Consider the following 17,106-nt stretch of genomic DNA (forward strand, 5'->3'; position numbering starts at 1 on the left):
AGGGAGAAGACAGGCAGCGAGCAGACAGGGAGCAGGCAGGCAGCCCAACAGGGAGCAGACAGGCAGGAAGCAGATAGGCAGGCAGGCAGGGAGAAGGCAGGGAGAAGACAGGCAGCCCAGCAGGGAGCAGGCAGGCAGGGAGAAGACAGGCAGCCCAGGAGGCAGGGAGAAGGCAGGGGGAAGACAGGCAGCCCAGCAAGGAGCAGGCAGGGAGAAGGCAGGGAGAAGACAGGCAGCCCAGCAGGGAGCAGGCAGGCAGGGAGAAGGCAGGGGGAAGAGAGGCAGCCCAGCAAGGAGCAGGCAGGGAGAAGGCAGGGAGAAGACAGGCAGCCCAGCAGGGAGCAGGCAGGCAGGGAGCAGGCAGGCGCTTTATCATATGAAATGGAATCTCACCTTAAATGATTGGAGTAGGACACTATGATGCAGGAGGATGATAGCTGGGAGGTGTTAGTGGTCTTCATCCCTCTCTGGGAGTGGGCTGGATACGCTGGTGTCTATGAATTAATAGGGAATGAATGAACCGATTCAAATAGTCAAATCTGACCTTCACAGATGGTATATCCCTGGTGTCTTTCAGCTACCTTTAATCACCAAATACAACAGGATTCTGTCCTTCCCGATGTGTATTATTGTCATCGGTGTCTGTCCCCCAGCTCAGGGGTGTGTGTGCGACGTGCGTCCGTGTGTTGTTGCGTGCATTCATGTGTTCATGCATGAGTGTTTGTGTCTCACCTCTACATTTGATTGTGTTCAGGTGGAGTTAACAGGCAGCAGTGTGTTTGACTACATCCACCCAGCGGACCATGTGGAGATGGCAGAGCGTCTGGGCATCAGGCCCCACCTGAGGGCCGAGGCTGGCTGCCACGTGGCCCCCGAGAGCGCTTCCAGCTCTGCCTCCACATCCTCCCTGGCCGGGACCCCCGAGCCTGGTACGTCTCACATACAGTGGGGCAAAAAAGTATTTAGTCAACCACCAATTGTGCAAGTTCTCCCATTTAAAAAGATTAGAGAGGCCTGTAATATTCAACATAGGTACATTTCAACTATGACAGACAAAATGAAAAAAAAAATCCAGAAAATCACATTGTAGGATTTTTTAATGAATTTATTTGCAAATTATGGTGGAAAATAAGTATTTGGTCAATAACAAAAGTTTATCTCAATACTTTGTTATATACCCTTTGTTGGCAATGACAGAGGTCAAACGTTTTCTGTAAGTCTTCACAAGGTTTTCACACACTGTTTCTGGTATTTTGGCCCATTCCTCCATGCAGATCTCCTCTAGAGCAGTGATGTTTTGGGGCTGTTGCTGGGCAACACGGACTTTCAACTCCCTCCAAAGATTTTCTATGGGGTTGAGATCTGGAGACTGGCTAGGCCACTCCAGGACCTTGAAATGCTTCTTACGAAGCCACTCCTTCGTTGCCCGTGTGGTGTGTTTGGGATCATTGTCATGCTGAAAGACCCAGCCACGTTTCATCTTCAATGCCCTTGCTGATGGAAGGAGGTTTTCACTCAAAATCTCACGATACATGGCCCCATTCATTCTTTCCTTTACACGGATCAGTCGTCCTGGTCCCTTTGCAGAAAAACAGCCCCAAAGCATGATGTTTCCACCCCCATGCTTCACAGTAGGTATGGTGTTCTTTGGATGCAACTCAGCATTCTTTGTCCTCCAAACACGACGAGTTGAGTTTTTACCAAAAATGTTAATTTTGGTTTGATCTGACCATATGACATTCTCCCAATCTTCTTCTGGATCATCCAAATGCTCTCTAGCAAACTTCAGACGGGCCTGGACATGTACTGGCTTAAGCAGGGGGACACGTTTGGCACTGCATGATTTGAGTCCCTGGCGGCGTAGTGTGTTACTGATGGTAGGCTTTGTTACTTTGGTCCCAGCTCTCTGCAGGTCCCCCCGTGTGGTTCTGGGATTTTTGCTCACCGTTCTTGTGATAATTTTGACCCCACGGGGTGAGATATTGCGTGGAGCCCCAGATCGAGGGAGATTATTAGTGGTCTTGTATGTCTTCCATTTCCTAATAATTGCTCCCACAGTGGATTTCTTCAAACCAAGCTGCTTACCTATTGCAGATTCAGTCTTCCCAGCCTGGTGCAGGTCTACAATTTTGTTTCTGGTGTCCTTTGACAGCTCTTTGGTCTTGGCCATAGTGGAGTTTGGAGTGTGACTGTTTGAGGATGTGGACAGATGTCTTTTATACTGATAACAAGTTCAAACAGGTGCCATTAATACAGGTAATGAGTGGAGGACAGAGAAGCCTCTTAAAGAAGAAGTTACAGGTCTGTGAGAGCCAGAAATCTTGCTTGTTTGTAGGTGACCAAATACTTATTTTCCACCATAATTTGCAAATAAATTAATTAAAAATCCTACAATGTGATTTTCTGGATTTTTCCCCTCATTTTGTCTGTCATAGTTGAAGTGTACCTATGATGAAAATTACAGGCCTCTCTCATCTTTTTGAGTGGGAGAACTTGCACAATTGGTGGCTGACTAAATACTTTTTTGCCCCACTGTACATGTCTGTAGGCCTGGACTGATGTTGTCCAAATCTGGTCCAAATGTGGTTTCTCCCAAGCTAACTCTGTCGTCCCCCTGTCTCTCCACAGCCCCCTCAAGCCCCCTCTCTCCTGGGAATGAACCTCCTGACCGAGGCTTCTTCATCCGTATGAAGTCCACCCTGACCAAGAGAGGCCTCCACGTCAAGTCCTCGGGCTACAAGGTCAGAGTAAGAGACATATATATATATATATATATATAGAGAGAGAGAGAGAGAAATCAAACTCTCCATTCCTAGAAATCATTCAGACTGTTTGGAATGTACAGGGTGGCAAAATTCCGGTTTCCTGTTTATTCCCTCGTAAATCCAGGAATCTTCCAGCCAGGATTTCTGTAAAAACAGAGAATTTCTGAAAAGTTACAAGAGTTTTGCAACTCTAGTAATGGACTACTCGCCGTTCGTTTAGTAGAGACACTGTACATGTGCAACCGTGCAAGTTACTGTAAACTCTTCCTGTCAGGTGATCCATGTGACCGGGCGAATCCGCTGTCGCCCTGCCATGGTGCCAGGCTCCGCCCGCTCGGTGCGTCGGCCAATGGGCTTGGTGGCCCTTGCGCACACGCTCCCGCCCTCCACGCTGAACGAGGTGCGCATGGAAAGCCAGATGTTTGTCTTCCGGGTCAACATGGATTTGCAGGTCACCTACTGCGAGAACAGGTACAGCTACAGTGACACACGACGACACAGCAACACGACAACAACACACACCGACACAGCTATACAACAACACAACAACACAGCAACATAACAACACAGCTACACAACGACACAACGGTACACAACAGCACATCAACACATCAACAACGCAACAACACGCCAACGCAGCTACACAACGACACAACAACACATCAACAACACGGCTGCACACAGGGGCCGGTGTCTGTATGGGGCGCATATATGGTTGTACTGTGAATAATTTTATGGTTGTATTTGACTCCATTAAGAAATGGTATGTGTTTGTTTGCCTGTGTATGTGTGTCTATTATGTTTACATCACGTGGATAAAACCATCGTTGTTCCCTGTAGGATCTCAGAGTACATGGACCTGAGCCCGGCAGAGGTGGTGGGACACACCTGCTACCACTTCATCCACGTGGAAGACCTGGATAACATCAGACAGAGCCATGAGGACTGTGAGTCACTGCCCTGCCCTGTGTGTGTGTGTGTGTGTGTGTGTGTGTGTGTGTGTGTGTGTGTGTGTGTGTGTGTGTGTGTGTGTGTGTGTGTGTGTGTGTGTGTGTGTGTGTGTGTGTGTGCGTTTAAGTTAATATTTTGCAATCAGCGCCCTCTGCTGCCAAAGTCCTGTAGTGCTACGCCAACTCTCTCTCTCTCTCTCTCTGTCTCTCTCTCTCTCTGTCTCTCTCTCTGTCTCTCTTTCCCCTCTCTCTCCCTCTCTCTCTCTCTCGTTCCCTCTCTCTCTCTCTCTCTCTCTCTCTCTCTCTCTCTCTCTCTCTCTCTCTCTCTCTCTCTCTCTCTCTCTCTCTCTCTCTCTCTCTCTCTCTCTCTCTCTCTCTCTCTCTCTCTCTCTCTCTCTCTCTCTCCCTCCCTCCCTCCCTCCCTCCCTCCCTCCCTCCCTCCCTCCCTCCCAGTGTTGAGGAAGGGTCAGGTGGTGACCGGTTACTACCGCTGGCTCCAGAGGAGAGGGGGTTATCTGTGGGTCCAGTCCTGTGCCACTGTCTCCATCAACCACAAAGCCCCCCACGAACGCAACGTCATCTGGGTCAACTACGTCATCAGGTCAGCCCCGTCGCCAGTCAGCCCCGTCGCTAGTCAGCCCCGTCGCCACGGTAGCCTCAGGTCAACCGCAGCAGACAACGCATCCAGCATTATGCTCTTAGACAAGGAGTCTGACTCCTTCAGTCCACCGTCATTTTAACATACTAAACTGTAATGCCGACTTATACATTTCATTATAGCATTATGTAGGGCTTTGTTCATTTACAACACCTAAATGATACAAGTATTCGCACATGGATTCAATATTTTCCTTTGTCTCTGTCTCAGGACCCACAACCCCCCAGCTCCTAAACACACATACACACTCCAAGACAAACAGACACACGTGCACGCACAGAGCAAGAGAGGAGTCGGACAAAAACAAGAGGAACAGGCTGAATTACAATACTAATTGAAGCTTTATAATTACAACAAATAGATGTCAGAATGTTGGGTCTGAATGGTGTTTTAGTTCATTAGTGCTGTAATTACAAGAGCTCATTAACTTCTCCAGCAGCAGCCCCCCCCCCCCCCCCCCCCCCGATCCTGTCTGGGCTCAGTTCTTTACGGGTGGGCTCCTGAGTGGAGCAGGGCTGGCTACGGGAGAGCAAGGGTGGCTGGTGTGTGTGTGCGTGAAATTGGGGGGTGGTTGGGAGTAGCTGATGGAAGGTGTTAGTTGGAGAGGCTGGTTGTTGTTGATAGATGAGGATAATGGTGTGGAGGAAGTTGATGGGAGGTATTAGTTGGAGAGGCTGGTTGTTGTTGATAGATGAGGGTAATGGTGTGAAGGAAGTTGATGGGAGGTATTAGTTGGAGAGGCTGGTATTGTTGATAGATGAGGGTAATGGTGTGAAGGAAGTTGATGGGAGCTATTAGTTGGAGAGGCTGGTTGTTGTTGATAGATGAGGGTAATGGTGTGAAGGAAGTTGATGGGAGCTATTAGTTGGAGAGGCTGGTTGTTGTTGATAGATGAGGGTAATGGTGTGGAGGAAGTTGATGGGAGGTATTAGTTGGAGAGGCTGCTGGTTGTTGATAGATGAGGGGAATGGTGTGGAGGAAGTTGATGGGAGGTATTAGTTGGAGAGGCTGGTTGTTGTTGATAGATGAGGTTAGTGGTGTGAAGGAAGTTGATGGGAGCTATTAGTTGGAGAGGCTGGTTGTTGTTGATAGATGAGGGTAATGGTGTGGAGGAAGTTGATGGGAGGTATTAGTTGGAGAGGCTGCTGGTTGTTGATAGATGAGGGGAATGGTGTGGAGGAAGTTGATGGGAGGTATTAGTTGGAGAGGCTGGTTGTTGTTGATAGATGAGGGTAATGGTGTGGAGGAAGTTGATGGGAGGTATTAGTTGGAGAGGCTGCTGGTTGTTGATAGATGAGGGGAATGGTGTGGAGGAAGTTGATGGGAGGTATTAGTTGGAGAGGCTGGTATTGTTGTTGATAGATGAGGTTAGTGGTGTGAAGGAAGTTGTTGGGAGGTATTAGTTGGAGAGGCTGGTATTGTTGATAGATGAGGGTAATGGTGTGAAGGAAGTTAAGACCATATAAAGCTCTCTGTAAAGTACTCCCTGCACCCATCTTGCTAAATCAGGAGACATAAACAGGGGTTTGCTGCAGCACTCAAGAGCTGTAAAAGGTGCATTTATTATCTTATATTTACTGTCTCACCCTCACTCTCTCTCTCTCTCTCTCTCTCTCTCTCTCTCTCCGGTTCCCTCTCTCTCTCTCTCTCTCTCTCTCTCCGGTTCCCTCTCTCTCTCTCTCTCGTTCCCTCTCTCTCTCTCTCTCTCAATATCTCTCTCCCCCTCTCTCTATCTCTCTCTCCCGCTCTCTTTCCCTCTCTCTCCCTATCTCTCTTTCCCCTCTCTCTCCCTCCCTCTCTCTCTTTCCCCCTCTCTCTCTCTCTCTCTCTCTCTCCCTCTCTCTCTCTATCTCTTTCCCACTCTCTCTCCCTCCCTCTCTCTCTTTCCCTCACTCTCTCTCTTTCTCTCTCCCTCTCTCCCTCTCAGTCGGACAGAGCTCCCAGACACTCCCCTGGATCTGCTGCAGCTCCCAGAGAGTCTGAGGGCGGAGCGTCTGAAAGCCAGCTCCTCCCCTTCGGAACACTCACCACAAACCCGGGGTAGGGAACCACACAGTCAAAACAGACACGCACACTCACACATACACAAACACACATGATGGGGCAGCAGGTAGCCTACCGGCTAAGAGCAATAGACCAGTAATTAAAAGGTCGCTGGTTTGAATCCCCGAGACCACTAGGTGAACAATCTGCCGATGTGCCCTTGAGCAAGGCACTTAACTCTTATTGCTCCTGTAAGTCACTCTGGATAAGAGTGTCTGCTAAATGACTAAAATGTAATGATACATCCAACTCTTTTCCCCTCCCCAGGCCCACAGCCAATGAAAAGCTCTGTGTGTAAAGGTGACCCTGACTCGAAACTGAGAGAGATCTATAATCCCGGTGTCCAATCAGGGGACAGGAGGAAACGTCCGCTGCGGTCTGACTCGGAGGGTGCTCCCGCGGAAACGCGGCGTCGCCTGGAAGAGTTCCGCCAGAGAGAGCGGAGTGTGTCAGCCTCCTCAGACCTGGGCAGCGAGAGCGGGGGAGAGGAGAGAGAGTGGGAGCATGGGGGAGACAGCGCGAGTGTCAAACGAGAGGAGGGGCCTTCGAAACGAGGCGAGGAGACCCCCATGAGGGGCGACAGGGGCGGCGGGGCGCACAACGGCCGTGCGGTAATCCAGCACCTGAAGAGTGTAGTGTCCTCGCCTCTCTCTGGCCGCCCCAACATCAAGACTGAACATGAGGCACTGATCGCAGGGGGTCGCTGGACACACACACACACCTCCTCACACATACAACCCCTACCCTCACACACACAAACACCCTGCGGCAGCCTGAATGGTGACAGTCCCCTCACCCCTATCCCAGACTCCTCCTCCAGCAGTGAAGCCCCACCCAATGGTATTTTCACCCCGCCCTCCCCCTCCATGTCCCCTCCGATGTCCGGCTCCTCCCCTCTACCCTGTGAGGAGCGGGGAATGTTGTCTGGAGGCAGGGGGGGCGGGCCGGACTTTGAGCTGTTGCATAGACTGGCAGCGGGGGGTGCTGCAGGACGGGTGTTGTTTCACCCCCTGGCCCTCGGCCCCCAGGGGCCACAGAGCCTGTACGCCCCCAGTACCATCCGCTATGCGCCCCCAGAGCTGCCCCACTCCCACCTCGGTGCTGAGGGGCTGCGCTCCGACCACCACAAGGGCCCCCCAGCCTTCTTCCCCCACCTCCAGAGGCTGGCCGGCCTGCCCTCCTTCAGTGGGTTCTCCGCCTCGGACAATCCCTTCAACCCCTTCTGTGTGAACGGACTGAGGGGGGCCGCGGGGTCTGAGGAGGACTGAAAGAGAGGAGGGGCTAGAGAGAGAGACATGGGGGGCAGGACGTCGGGACATATGGGGTTGGGAAACTGAACAAAGGACCATTTGCACAGCTTCCGTGGGGGAGTCAGATGGTGTCCGACGCAGGTGACAGGATGGGTGGCACTCAAAGTGGACTTTGACACTTGACTTTACCCCACTAGCTGTCCAAGCTTTGTCCCCCTCTCTGCTCTCCCACCTCCTCTCTCCGCTGCTGTTAAATGACTGTGCAGTGTTCCATGTCTAAAGCCATATTGTACATAGAGACAGGGCCATGACATAGCTTCACTATTCCTTCCTCAGTATTATAACAACTGCTCCTGAGCCTCTCAGACTGACTTAAGTGTGAATGAAAAAAAGAGAAAAAGAAAATGGATGACATTTGTCCCCCCCCCCCCCCCCCCCACCCCACATGTTTGCGTGAATACTGAATAATCTCTTAAAGAGAGAGTGAGAGAGTCTCAGATACATTCCATTCCACTCCGAGGCTGTTCTGTCATGATGTCGTCTGGGAAAGAAAGGCATGGGAGGGGAGAACGTACAACACCTCTACTGTCTGGTGACTTTGTAATGTTTTCAGTCTTGTAAAAACTGAAAAATGATCCTATAGAATGAAGTGTTGTGAAAGTTAGAGATGCTGGGCTGTGCTGGGTTTGAGATGAAAGCCATAGTCCTGTTATATTGTCATGTTGTTGCCATAGGGTGAAGTGGGAGAGGTGTAAGAACTATTGTCTTACTAGAGAACATACTTTGGGAAATGTCACAGTTGAATTCAGAAGCCCTCTACAAATGTATTCAAAATAAAGGATTTGGGGGGGGGGGGGGGGGTATTTATTTTGAATTATTCACATTTGTCCGAGCACTTCCTGAAATTTGTTATGAACACATAGCACTTTTGAATTTCCTCGTGTGCATTAAGGGTTGAATTACAGAGTGGTCATGATGAATACCACAAACGGACCACATGAACGAAAGACCACAGGAGTTTAAAAACGCGGTCATTAAACGGGCGGTCATTCAAATATGACCATGGGGATTTACTACAGTTGTGGTCAATAAAATAAGAACTGCAGCTTTTTGTTCTCAAAAAGTGGTTGTCCGAAACGTCCATATAAGGGCATTAGAGGCGGGGTGGAGAACATATATCAAATCATATCAAAGATCTTCATCTTTATACACATCACTCCAGAAATCCCATCCCAAACATTATGAGGCCATGAGAGAAAGACCATCATCCCAAACGGAATATTCTACCGATTAAAATGTCCCCAATCTTAAATCGCTGTCCTGGTTATAAGTGAAGAATTACTGACGGACAGGGGTCGGATGTCAGCTGTATAGGACCATGTGTGTCATACGAGGGGATGTCTGTCCGTCTGTATGTCTGTTCGCCTGTGCGTCGGTTGTAATTCCACTGGCTCGGCAACAACAACAAAACACTTCCCTGCCACATCAGTGACTCTAACCCCTTTCTGTTCAAATATTTCTGAATACACCACCCCCTTCTGATCTTCAAATGAAAACGAACCCATGTATAAATACTATGATACTGATGACGACAATAAAATATTACATTTGAGGAGTACAAGAAAGTTTTCTTATTTCCCTCTAGTGTCTGACTGGCTGTCGGTAAGAGTGGGCCGGGCGACTGCCTGTCTCGAAAAACATGCCTTCAGAATGTACCTCGAGAAGCCTTCAAATGTCTCTCGGTGTCTCAAGTCATCTCGACGTTACGTCTCGAGACATTGGAAGATGAAGGAGATGGCTGAATATGTCTATACCTGCCCCGCACAAGGGTGCACAACAATGTTCGTGAAAAAGTACCTGATGTTAAAAACCATCATCCATATTGGTCCCTGTAGACCCGGTTTGAGTGACCCGGGCCTGATGTGGTGCAGAGAAAACATGCCCGTTAGACAGTGTACTGTATATCCAGGTTTATGAGCCAAAGCTCTCTAAGTAATGGATCTGAAGATTTAGACAAAGGGGGTGTGTGTGTGTGTGTGTGCGCATGTGTGTGATTGAGGCAGTGTTTGTGTGTGTATGCCTGTGTGCGTGTGTCAGGCTGGGTGTCTGTCTGCCTGAGGCCGTGTGTATGCATACAGTGGGTTGTGCGAATAGCCGGTGTATCTGTGTGTGCGTATGCGAGCATGTGTGTGTTACCGAGGGGCCGTACGTGTGTATGTTTCAGAGCGGGTGTTGTGTTGTTCCAGGCAGCCCTAGGGAGGGGCTCTGACATTGAAGATGGGTTAAATCCTGTTTTACATTCTAGTGGCAGGCCCCAGTTCATTAGAGGGAGGATCATTCCTTCTCAAGACCAAAGGAAGCGCATACTAAACAAGAGCAGTTGTTGGGGAGAAAATGTGAGTACACGTGTGTGTGTGTGCACGTCTGCTGTGTTTGTGTGTGTGTGCACACGTCTGCTGTGTGGGTGTGTGCGCACGCACGTCTGCTGTGTGTGTGTGTGCGCACGCACGTCTGCTGTGTGTGTGTGTGTGTGTGCGCCCGCGTAAAGAGAGTTAAGAAATGACCTCAGGTTCCTCCTTTATCTCTTGCTTTCTCAGGAGTGAGTTCTTCCGCTGATAGCCTTTTCCATGGTGGGTGTGAAGGTGTGCCTCTACATCTCAGATAGGGACTGTGGGTTTGTGGGGGACATGGGCGTCTCTCCTCAACCCTACGCCCTGGCTGTCTGTCTGTCAGTGACTTTGAAGGCTTATCTCAGCCCCTGAACGGAGCTGCAGTCTCTAGGGAAATAGTACCTTGGCCACATGGGCTTGACACTGAAACGGAAAACACGAGAAGAAATATTTGAGTGAGAACTGAAGGTAGACCCCCCCCCCTTCCTTTACACCCCCTCTCCTCCCTCCCCCCATCCATCCTATCCCCAACTACACCACCCTCAACACCACTTTTCATTGTGCCCCACCCCCTCTCTTCTCCACCTCTTATCTTCCCTCAATCTAACCACTCATTTTACACTATCAACCCTCCTCCTTCAGTCTCTCCATCCTCACCCACGCCACCTGTTCCACTCATTATTTCACTGCCACAGCCCCATCCCTCTTCTATTCTGTCCAGGTCGTGAGGGGAGGGTAATACGCTCATCTATAACCTGCCATGGTGCCGTGAGGTGGGTTGAGTCAGTCCACGGTCCGGGTGTTTGTCAGTGTGGGTGCGTGCTGCTTGGCGCCATGCCCTTTAGACGCGCCAGGCCCCAGGAGCCGCCTGCATGCCAAACAGCGCAGTCTGACGCAGCCGAGGAGAAGGGAGGTGGTGGTGGGGGGGGGGGGGGGGGGGCACGATGCAGCACCCAGACACACCCTGCATGAGAAACTAACTGCGCCAAAACGCCTTGGGTGGAGAGAAAGAGAAGGACAGAGAGGGATGGTATGAAGCACTGGATGGGCTTCCGACCTCAGGACAGAGAGGTGAGTCTCAGCAGCTCGTGCCTCGACCCGAACCTTCTCATCTCTCCAGTGAATCGATGGATGAGAGATAACCCGCACCTGGGCCTGTAACCTACTCGGTGATCCCTATAATCACCCTCCCGCGGTGTTATCCAGACAGCACGGGAGGTGCTGCTCTGTGTGTCGTGTACCCAGAGCGGAGGGTGGAAGAATACATGGCATTAATGCTTGGTTGAGTGACAGGAACGACACAAGACGAATTAAGGGAATGTCAGCCATTTTGATTCCAAATTCTTATTCCATTTCTATGGTGTCAAATCTGATAGATAACCCTACGTGTGTGTATGCAACATTCTGATCTCTTTAAATAGGTGCTACACATAGGATACTTTTGCATTGTAATTTCAGAAATTAGAATATGCAAGTTGAGCCTTTTACTTCCGGTTTGGTTCCAACAGTAAAAGCTATATTTGTTGTTGGAAATATATTTCACTGCGATGTAGATGAGACAATGACTCCCTACACTATTCAGCGCTTATTTGCTTATTTGCATGAACTGAAATTGAGCAAACAGTGTAGCATTTTAACCATGACATAGCGATTTCCACAATATAACACAGCCACAAAGTCAGAACAGCAATGGTGGGTAAGTAATAAGTGAAACACTTTCATTCCACTATTAGCGCCAAATATATTATGGACATTTTCTGAAATTACAATGCAATTTTCATTTCGTTTTATCCTGTGAGTATTGACCACAAACATACAGTATGTAGTCTTTTCGCGTAGGGGTCAAACACACAGCAATAACACCAGTTTGATTTTGTAACTGTGTTTATGTACACATTCATACATACATAAAGTCTAATGATGTACCTATACGTTGTACTGAAGGCCATGCAGAAATCAAAACACACATCACACTGCAACTCCATACAGATGACCTCTAACCCGGAGACCAACTCGCCTCGTTCCACCATCCGGGTCTCGCAAGCTCATGTTCTGTAGCTCAGCGGCCAGGTCAGGATGGCGGCTACAGGCTACATGCTAACAATACCTAAATGTACTCTTATCATCTCACACAAAACATACAGGTTATACAAAATGGTATAGTTTCTTAAGGTTGGTATTTTGATTCAGTTGTAGCTCCCAACTATCAGCCCTCGATTGACTAAAGGTATGAAATATCATTACTTTGCAGTTCAACGACTCTATGGAAATTGAATATTGAATTCAAGATTGCATTGAACATGTTTAATAAACCAATTACAACTCATGACAAAAACAAAACTGGCAAAGTGCTATTTGCTATACGAATCACAAAACCCTTTGGAAAAATGTAAGCCGAAGCCTAAAGAGTTTTAAAAAAATAAAAATTATCTGTAAGAACAGAACAAACACATTAAAAAGAAAAACCCAGGCTTACACGCACACAGAGACCTATTTATACCCTATATCGTTCGATTCTCATAGGCCTAGTTCATCCACTCAACGCGTCGACATGGGCTACATCTCCTCCTTCTACGTCACCAGCAAGGATTACTACAAAGAATCCAAGTAGTCCTTTGTATGGATATAGAATCAACTGATGCAAAAAAAATTGAATTTATTTTATATCAATCAAAACCATATTTAGGTGAACACAGCATGAGCTGGCTCAGAGTATGGCTTAGGAATTGTACAGGGCTCTTTGATTCATAAAGTTAACATGATCAGGAGTAAATAAACTCAAATGAGGCACTCTCACAGTGTGTGTGTGTGTAAAATAAAACTAAATTGAAAAAAATCTAACATCTGATATTATTTAACAAGGCAAGTCAGTTAAGAACAAATCCTTATTTTCAATGACGGCCTAGAAACACATGGGTGGGTAAAACTGCCTCGTTCAGGACAGCTCGGGATTCGAACTTGCAACATTTCGGTTACAAGTGCAACGCTCTAACCACTAGGCTACCTGCCGCCCCATCTGATAGCTATCACAGTCACCCACCCACACAAACTACTCTCACAGAGGACATAACCAAATCATGCCTTTCACTGATCCCCTTTGTACTCACCTGTCTTTGAGTGTCATACACTCTCTCTGTCTCACTCACACACAAAGAAACAAAACACACACTTTGTCACCTTTGCCACTCAAGCGCTCTACTTGTCTTGGCCTTTGCCGTTGCCGTGGTGCCTGTCGCCATGGGAGTGGTTGCAGCGGTCGCGACAGTCTGGGCACTCCCCTCCGTCATCCTCATGAATAATCTCCACCTCCAGGCGTCCGATGTAGAGCAATACCGCACACAGCCAGAAGAGGGCGATGCTGCTCACCACAGCAACATTCAGCAGCACGGCAGGCAGGGAGAGAAGCATGATCCTCCTCAGGGAAAACAGGCTGCCCACGTAGGACGCCCCGCCGAACGATACACACACACCACCCAGGATGAAGAAAGCTGGGGGAGAGAGAGAGAGAGAGGCAGAAGGATTGATTACCGATAGCAGTATATTTATAATGGGTGTGTGCGTGGGTGTGTTTCAGCAACGTTAAGGACTTTTCTGATAATTATGCTTCGCTGCGACAGAATAGAGCCTTGCCCCTGGCCCTTCCTAGCCTCCTTACCATAGCCTGCTTCTCGTCCTACGTCACTCTGGACAAAAGCGATGACCCCGATACCGGTGGCCAGGAGTCCGTTACGGAACCAAGACAGGAAACCTAGAACAGAACAACACGGAGATACAGCCCAGTCTGAAAACAACCCCCTCATCCCTTCCTCTAACCCTATCAGTGTTTGCAGTCAGGAGCTTCTCCCATGTTGCGGAGGTTCATGGATTCAGATGTGTAAACATAGCCTAGAGACGCATGCAGAACTTCTTACACTACAACAACTAATCTAACTGTGCCAACAGGAATTCTAACAAAAATGCATAGCATAGTAATTAAATAAAAAGCCTGTCTTTAAACCTCTTCCTAATCTACAGTGCCTTCAGAAAGTATTCAGACCCCTTGACTTTTTCCACATTGTTACGTTACGGCCTTATTCTAAAATGTACAAAAATATGTTTTTTTTCCCCCATCAATATACACACTACACCCCATAATGACAAAGTGAAAACAGGTTTTAAGAAATGTTTGCACATTTATTACAAATAAAACAACAGAAATACCTTATTTACATAAGTATTCAGAACTTTTGCTATGAGACGTGAAAATGGGCTCAGGTGCATCCTGTTTCTATTGATCATCCTTGAGATGTTTCTACAACTTGATTGGAGTCCACCTGTGGTAAATTAAATAGATTGGACATTATTTGGAAAGGCACACACCTGTCTATATAAGGTCCCACAGTTGACAGTGCACGTCAGAGCAAAAACCAAGCCATGAGGTCGAAGGAATTGTCCGTAGAGCGCCGAGACAGGATTGTGTCGAGACACAGATCTGGGGAAGGGTACCAAAACATTTCTGCAGCATTGAAGGTCCCCAAGAACACAGTGGCCTCCATCATTCTTAAATGGAAGAAGTTTGGAACCACCAAGACTCTTCCTAGAGCTGGTCGCCCGGTCAAACTGACAAATCGGGAGAGAACGGCCTTGGCCAGGGAGGTGACCAAAAACCCGGATGGTCATTCTGTGGAGATGGGAGAACCTTCCAGAAGGACAACCATCTCTGCAGCTCTCTACCAATCAGGCCTTTATGGTAGAGTTGCCAGACGGAAGCCACTCCTCTGTAAAAGGTACATGACAACCTGCTTGGAGTTTGCTAAAAGGCACCTAAAGGACTCTCAGATCATGAAAAACAAGATTCTCTGGTCTGATGAAACCAATGTTGAACTCTTTGGCCTGAATGCCAAATGTCACGCCTGGAGGAAACCTGGCACCATCCCTACGGTGAAGCATGGTGGTAGCAGCATCATGCTGTGAAGATGTTTTTCAGTGGCAGAGACTGGGAGACTAGTCAGGCTTGAGGGAAAGATGAACGGAGCAAAGTACAGAGAGATCCTTGATGAAAACCTGCTCCAGAGCGCTCAGGACCTTAGACTGGGGCGAAGGTTCACCTTTCAACAGGACAACAACCGTAAGCACACAGCCAATACAACGTAGAAGTGGTTTCGTGACAAGTCTCTGAACGTCCTTGAGTGGCCCAGCCAGAGCCCAGACTTGAACTCGATTGAACATCTCTGGAGAGACCTGAAAATAGCTGTGAAGAGACATTCCTCATCCAACCTGTCAGAGCTTGAAGAATGAGAGAAGCTTTTAGTGTCATACTCAAGGCTGTAATCGCTGCCAAAGGTACTTCAACAAAGTAGTGCGTAAATGGTCAAAATACTTATATAAATGTAATCAGTTTATTTTAATTTTATAAAATTTGCAAAAAAATCTAAACCTGTTTTTGCTTTGTCATTATGGGGTATGTGTAGATTTGAGGGGGGGGGGGGGGGGGGGGGGGGGGGGGTAATTTAATCCATTTTAGAATAAGGCTGTAACGTAACAAAATGGGGAAAAAGTCAAGGGGTCTGAATACATTCCGAATGCTCTGTAAATGTGCAGTTACCGGTTTCGTGGGACTTTCTCAGCATCTGCAGAGCAAACAATAAGAAAAATCCCAGTGATTTAGAAAGGTGCTTGATGTCAGCACACACACATCATTTCTGTAATGCAGGAAGGAGTCTGTCTATTCATTGTAATTTACCAAGGCATCCGCCTTATCGAGTTCTGTCAGCTGATGATACTCGGGAACCCGAGCCTTGCCCCATTGCTCCTTCTCAACCACCCATTTCCGCGAAGACCCGTGGACTCTCCTCGCCGGCAGTCCTCCGAGGTATTGCGGCCGGACGTGTTTCACAACCCGGGCGAACTGAAATGCAATCCGCGGCAGCTGCCTGCAAGTAAACCAACTCAAGGCAGCCATAGCTCGCTAAAAACACGACCTTAGCATGCCCTGTGAACTTTCACACTGCAAACGTCACACGGAAGGAGGTGGTGCTCCCGTGCACAATGTTGGGAAATGTATTATTTGTAGCGCCGTCCTGCGTTTGGTATGTAAAATAAACCGTGCCATATTCTTCCCTTATTACATGTGTATTTTATTTGTGTAAACGTTTAACGTAGTCTGTTTCTCTTTTACCACTGGTTTCCTCTCTCGGTACATCTGGTTAATCTCTTTATACTTTTCCTGCACCTTGTGTTTAGCTTATTCAGCCACCAGATGGCGCCGATAGACCTCAACATGGAGTCCATTATCACATAAGGCCAATTAAACAGTTTTAGTGTTTCAAATTGTTTGTGTGACAGGGAAGGAACCAACGACCCTGTAAGGATTACAAGGGAACATGTAAACGGTATGAAGCCACCTTTGCACCTGGTGACGCTTTCAAATTTTTCTACATGGTCCTGTGTAGAATGTGTGCCTGGCTTTAATTGCTGTGCCGGGCTTTATTGCTGTGCCTGTCTGTTATGCTCATGTGGCCAACCATGCAGTCTGATTGAGAAGAAATGTTTGAGGTGTGATTCATTGTAGTGAGAACCAAATGCAACACAACACTTCTGTGTTATTTGTTTGACAACATTCCATGTGTTTTTGTAAAGTTATGCCTCCAGTGCCCTTTAAGTTTCCAGCTGGTTTGTGTTCGGACAGGCTTTATAAATGTGCCTGTGATGCTTGTCATTTGGTGCCAAGCAGACAGGGTGGCGTGAGTGGTGAAACAGAAGCCAGTGTCTGTTCTTTTGAGTTTACAGGTTGAATCTGTGCCTGAAAAAGTGAACTGCGAAGATGGCGCCGAAGAACATGGCTGACGTTTTACATTCATTTTTTATTTATTGTGTACATAATGTTGCTGCTACCGTCTCTTATGACCGAAAATAACTTCTGGACATCAGAAAAGTGACATTTTTTCCTTTTAATGAGTCCGACAAGAAGGATATCCTGCTTTCACTGAAACAGGCCCAGATCCACGCCTTTGCGTGAAGATAAGATGGTGGAAAAGGGGATCCTTCTGAGAATCCGGAGGCCAGCGAGTA

The 17,106-nt window shown here is 48.0% G+C and overlaps 2 protein-coding genes across 3 annotated transcripts in view; one reads left to right on the top strand and one right to left on the bottom strand.

The window, feature by feature from the left end:
• LOC139382571 (neuronal PAS domain-containing protein 1-like) overlaps positions 1-9,273 on the top strand; it is a 38,243-nt gene extending 28,970 nt beyond the window's left edge. The window contains exons 6-12 of one of the 2 annotated variants that reach the window (XM_071126686.1): positions 755-929; positions 2,629-2,747; positions 3,040-3,236; positions 3,606-3,712; positions 4,169-4,316; positions 6,301-6,413; positions 6,684-8,071. In XM_071126686.1, coding sequence (XP_070982787.1) covers positions 755-929; positions 2,629-2,747; positions 3,040-3,236; positions 3,606-3,712; positions 4,169-4,316; positions 6,301-6,413; positions 6,684-7,684 — 1,860 coding nt within the window. In that variant the 3' untranslated portion in view covers positions 7,685-8,071. Of the gene's footprint in view, positions 1-754; positions 930-2,628; positions 2,748-3,039; positions 3,237-3,605; positions 3,713-4,168; positions 4,317-6,300; positions 6,414-6,683 lie in introns of both variants that reach the window. The other variant, XM_071126687.1, reaches the window with a different exon arrangement.
• A 3,015-nt stretch (positions 9,274-12,288) lies between these two features.
• Positions 12,289-16,055, bottom strand: LOC139382260 (transmembrane protein 160-like). The gene is made up of 4 exons (XM_071126124.1): positions 15,779-16,055; positions 15,641-15,665; positions 13,712-13,804; positions 12,289-13,544 (listed from the first exon to the last, which is right to left on the bottom strand). The coding sequence occupies exons 1-4, from the start codon at positions 15,995-15,997 to the stop codon at positions 13,252-13,254; spliced, it is 630 nt and encodes a 209-aa protein (XP_070982225.1). The 5' UTR covers positions 15,998-16,055; the 3' UTR covers positions 12,289-13,251.
• Between the last annotated feature and the right edge of the window lie 1,051 nt (positions 16,056-17,106).

Source organism: Oncorhynchus clarkii, chromosome 24 (assembly GCF_045791955.1).
Source record: "Oncorhynchus clarkii lewisi isolate Uvic-CL-2024 chromosome 24, UVic_Ocla_1.0, whole genome shotgun sequence".
Classification (NCBI taxonomy): domain Eukaryota; kingdom Metazoa; phylum Chordata; class Actinopteri; order Salmoniformes; family Salmonidae; genus Oncorhynchus; species Oncorhynchus clarkii.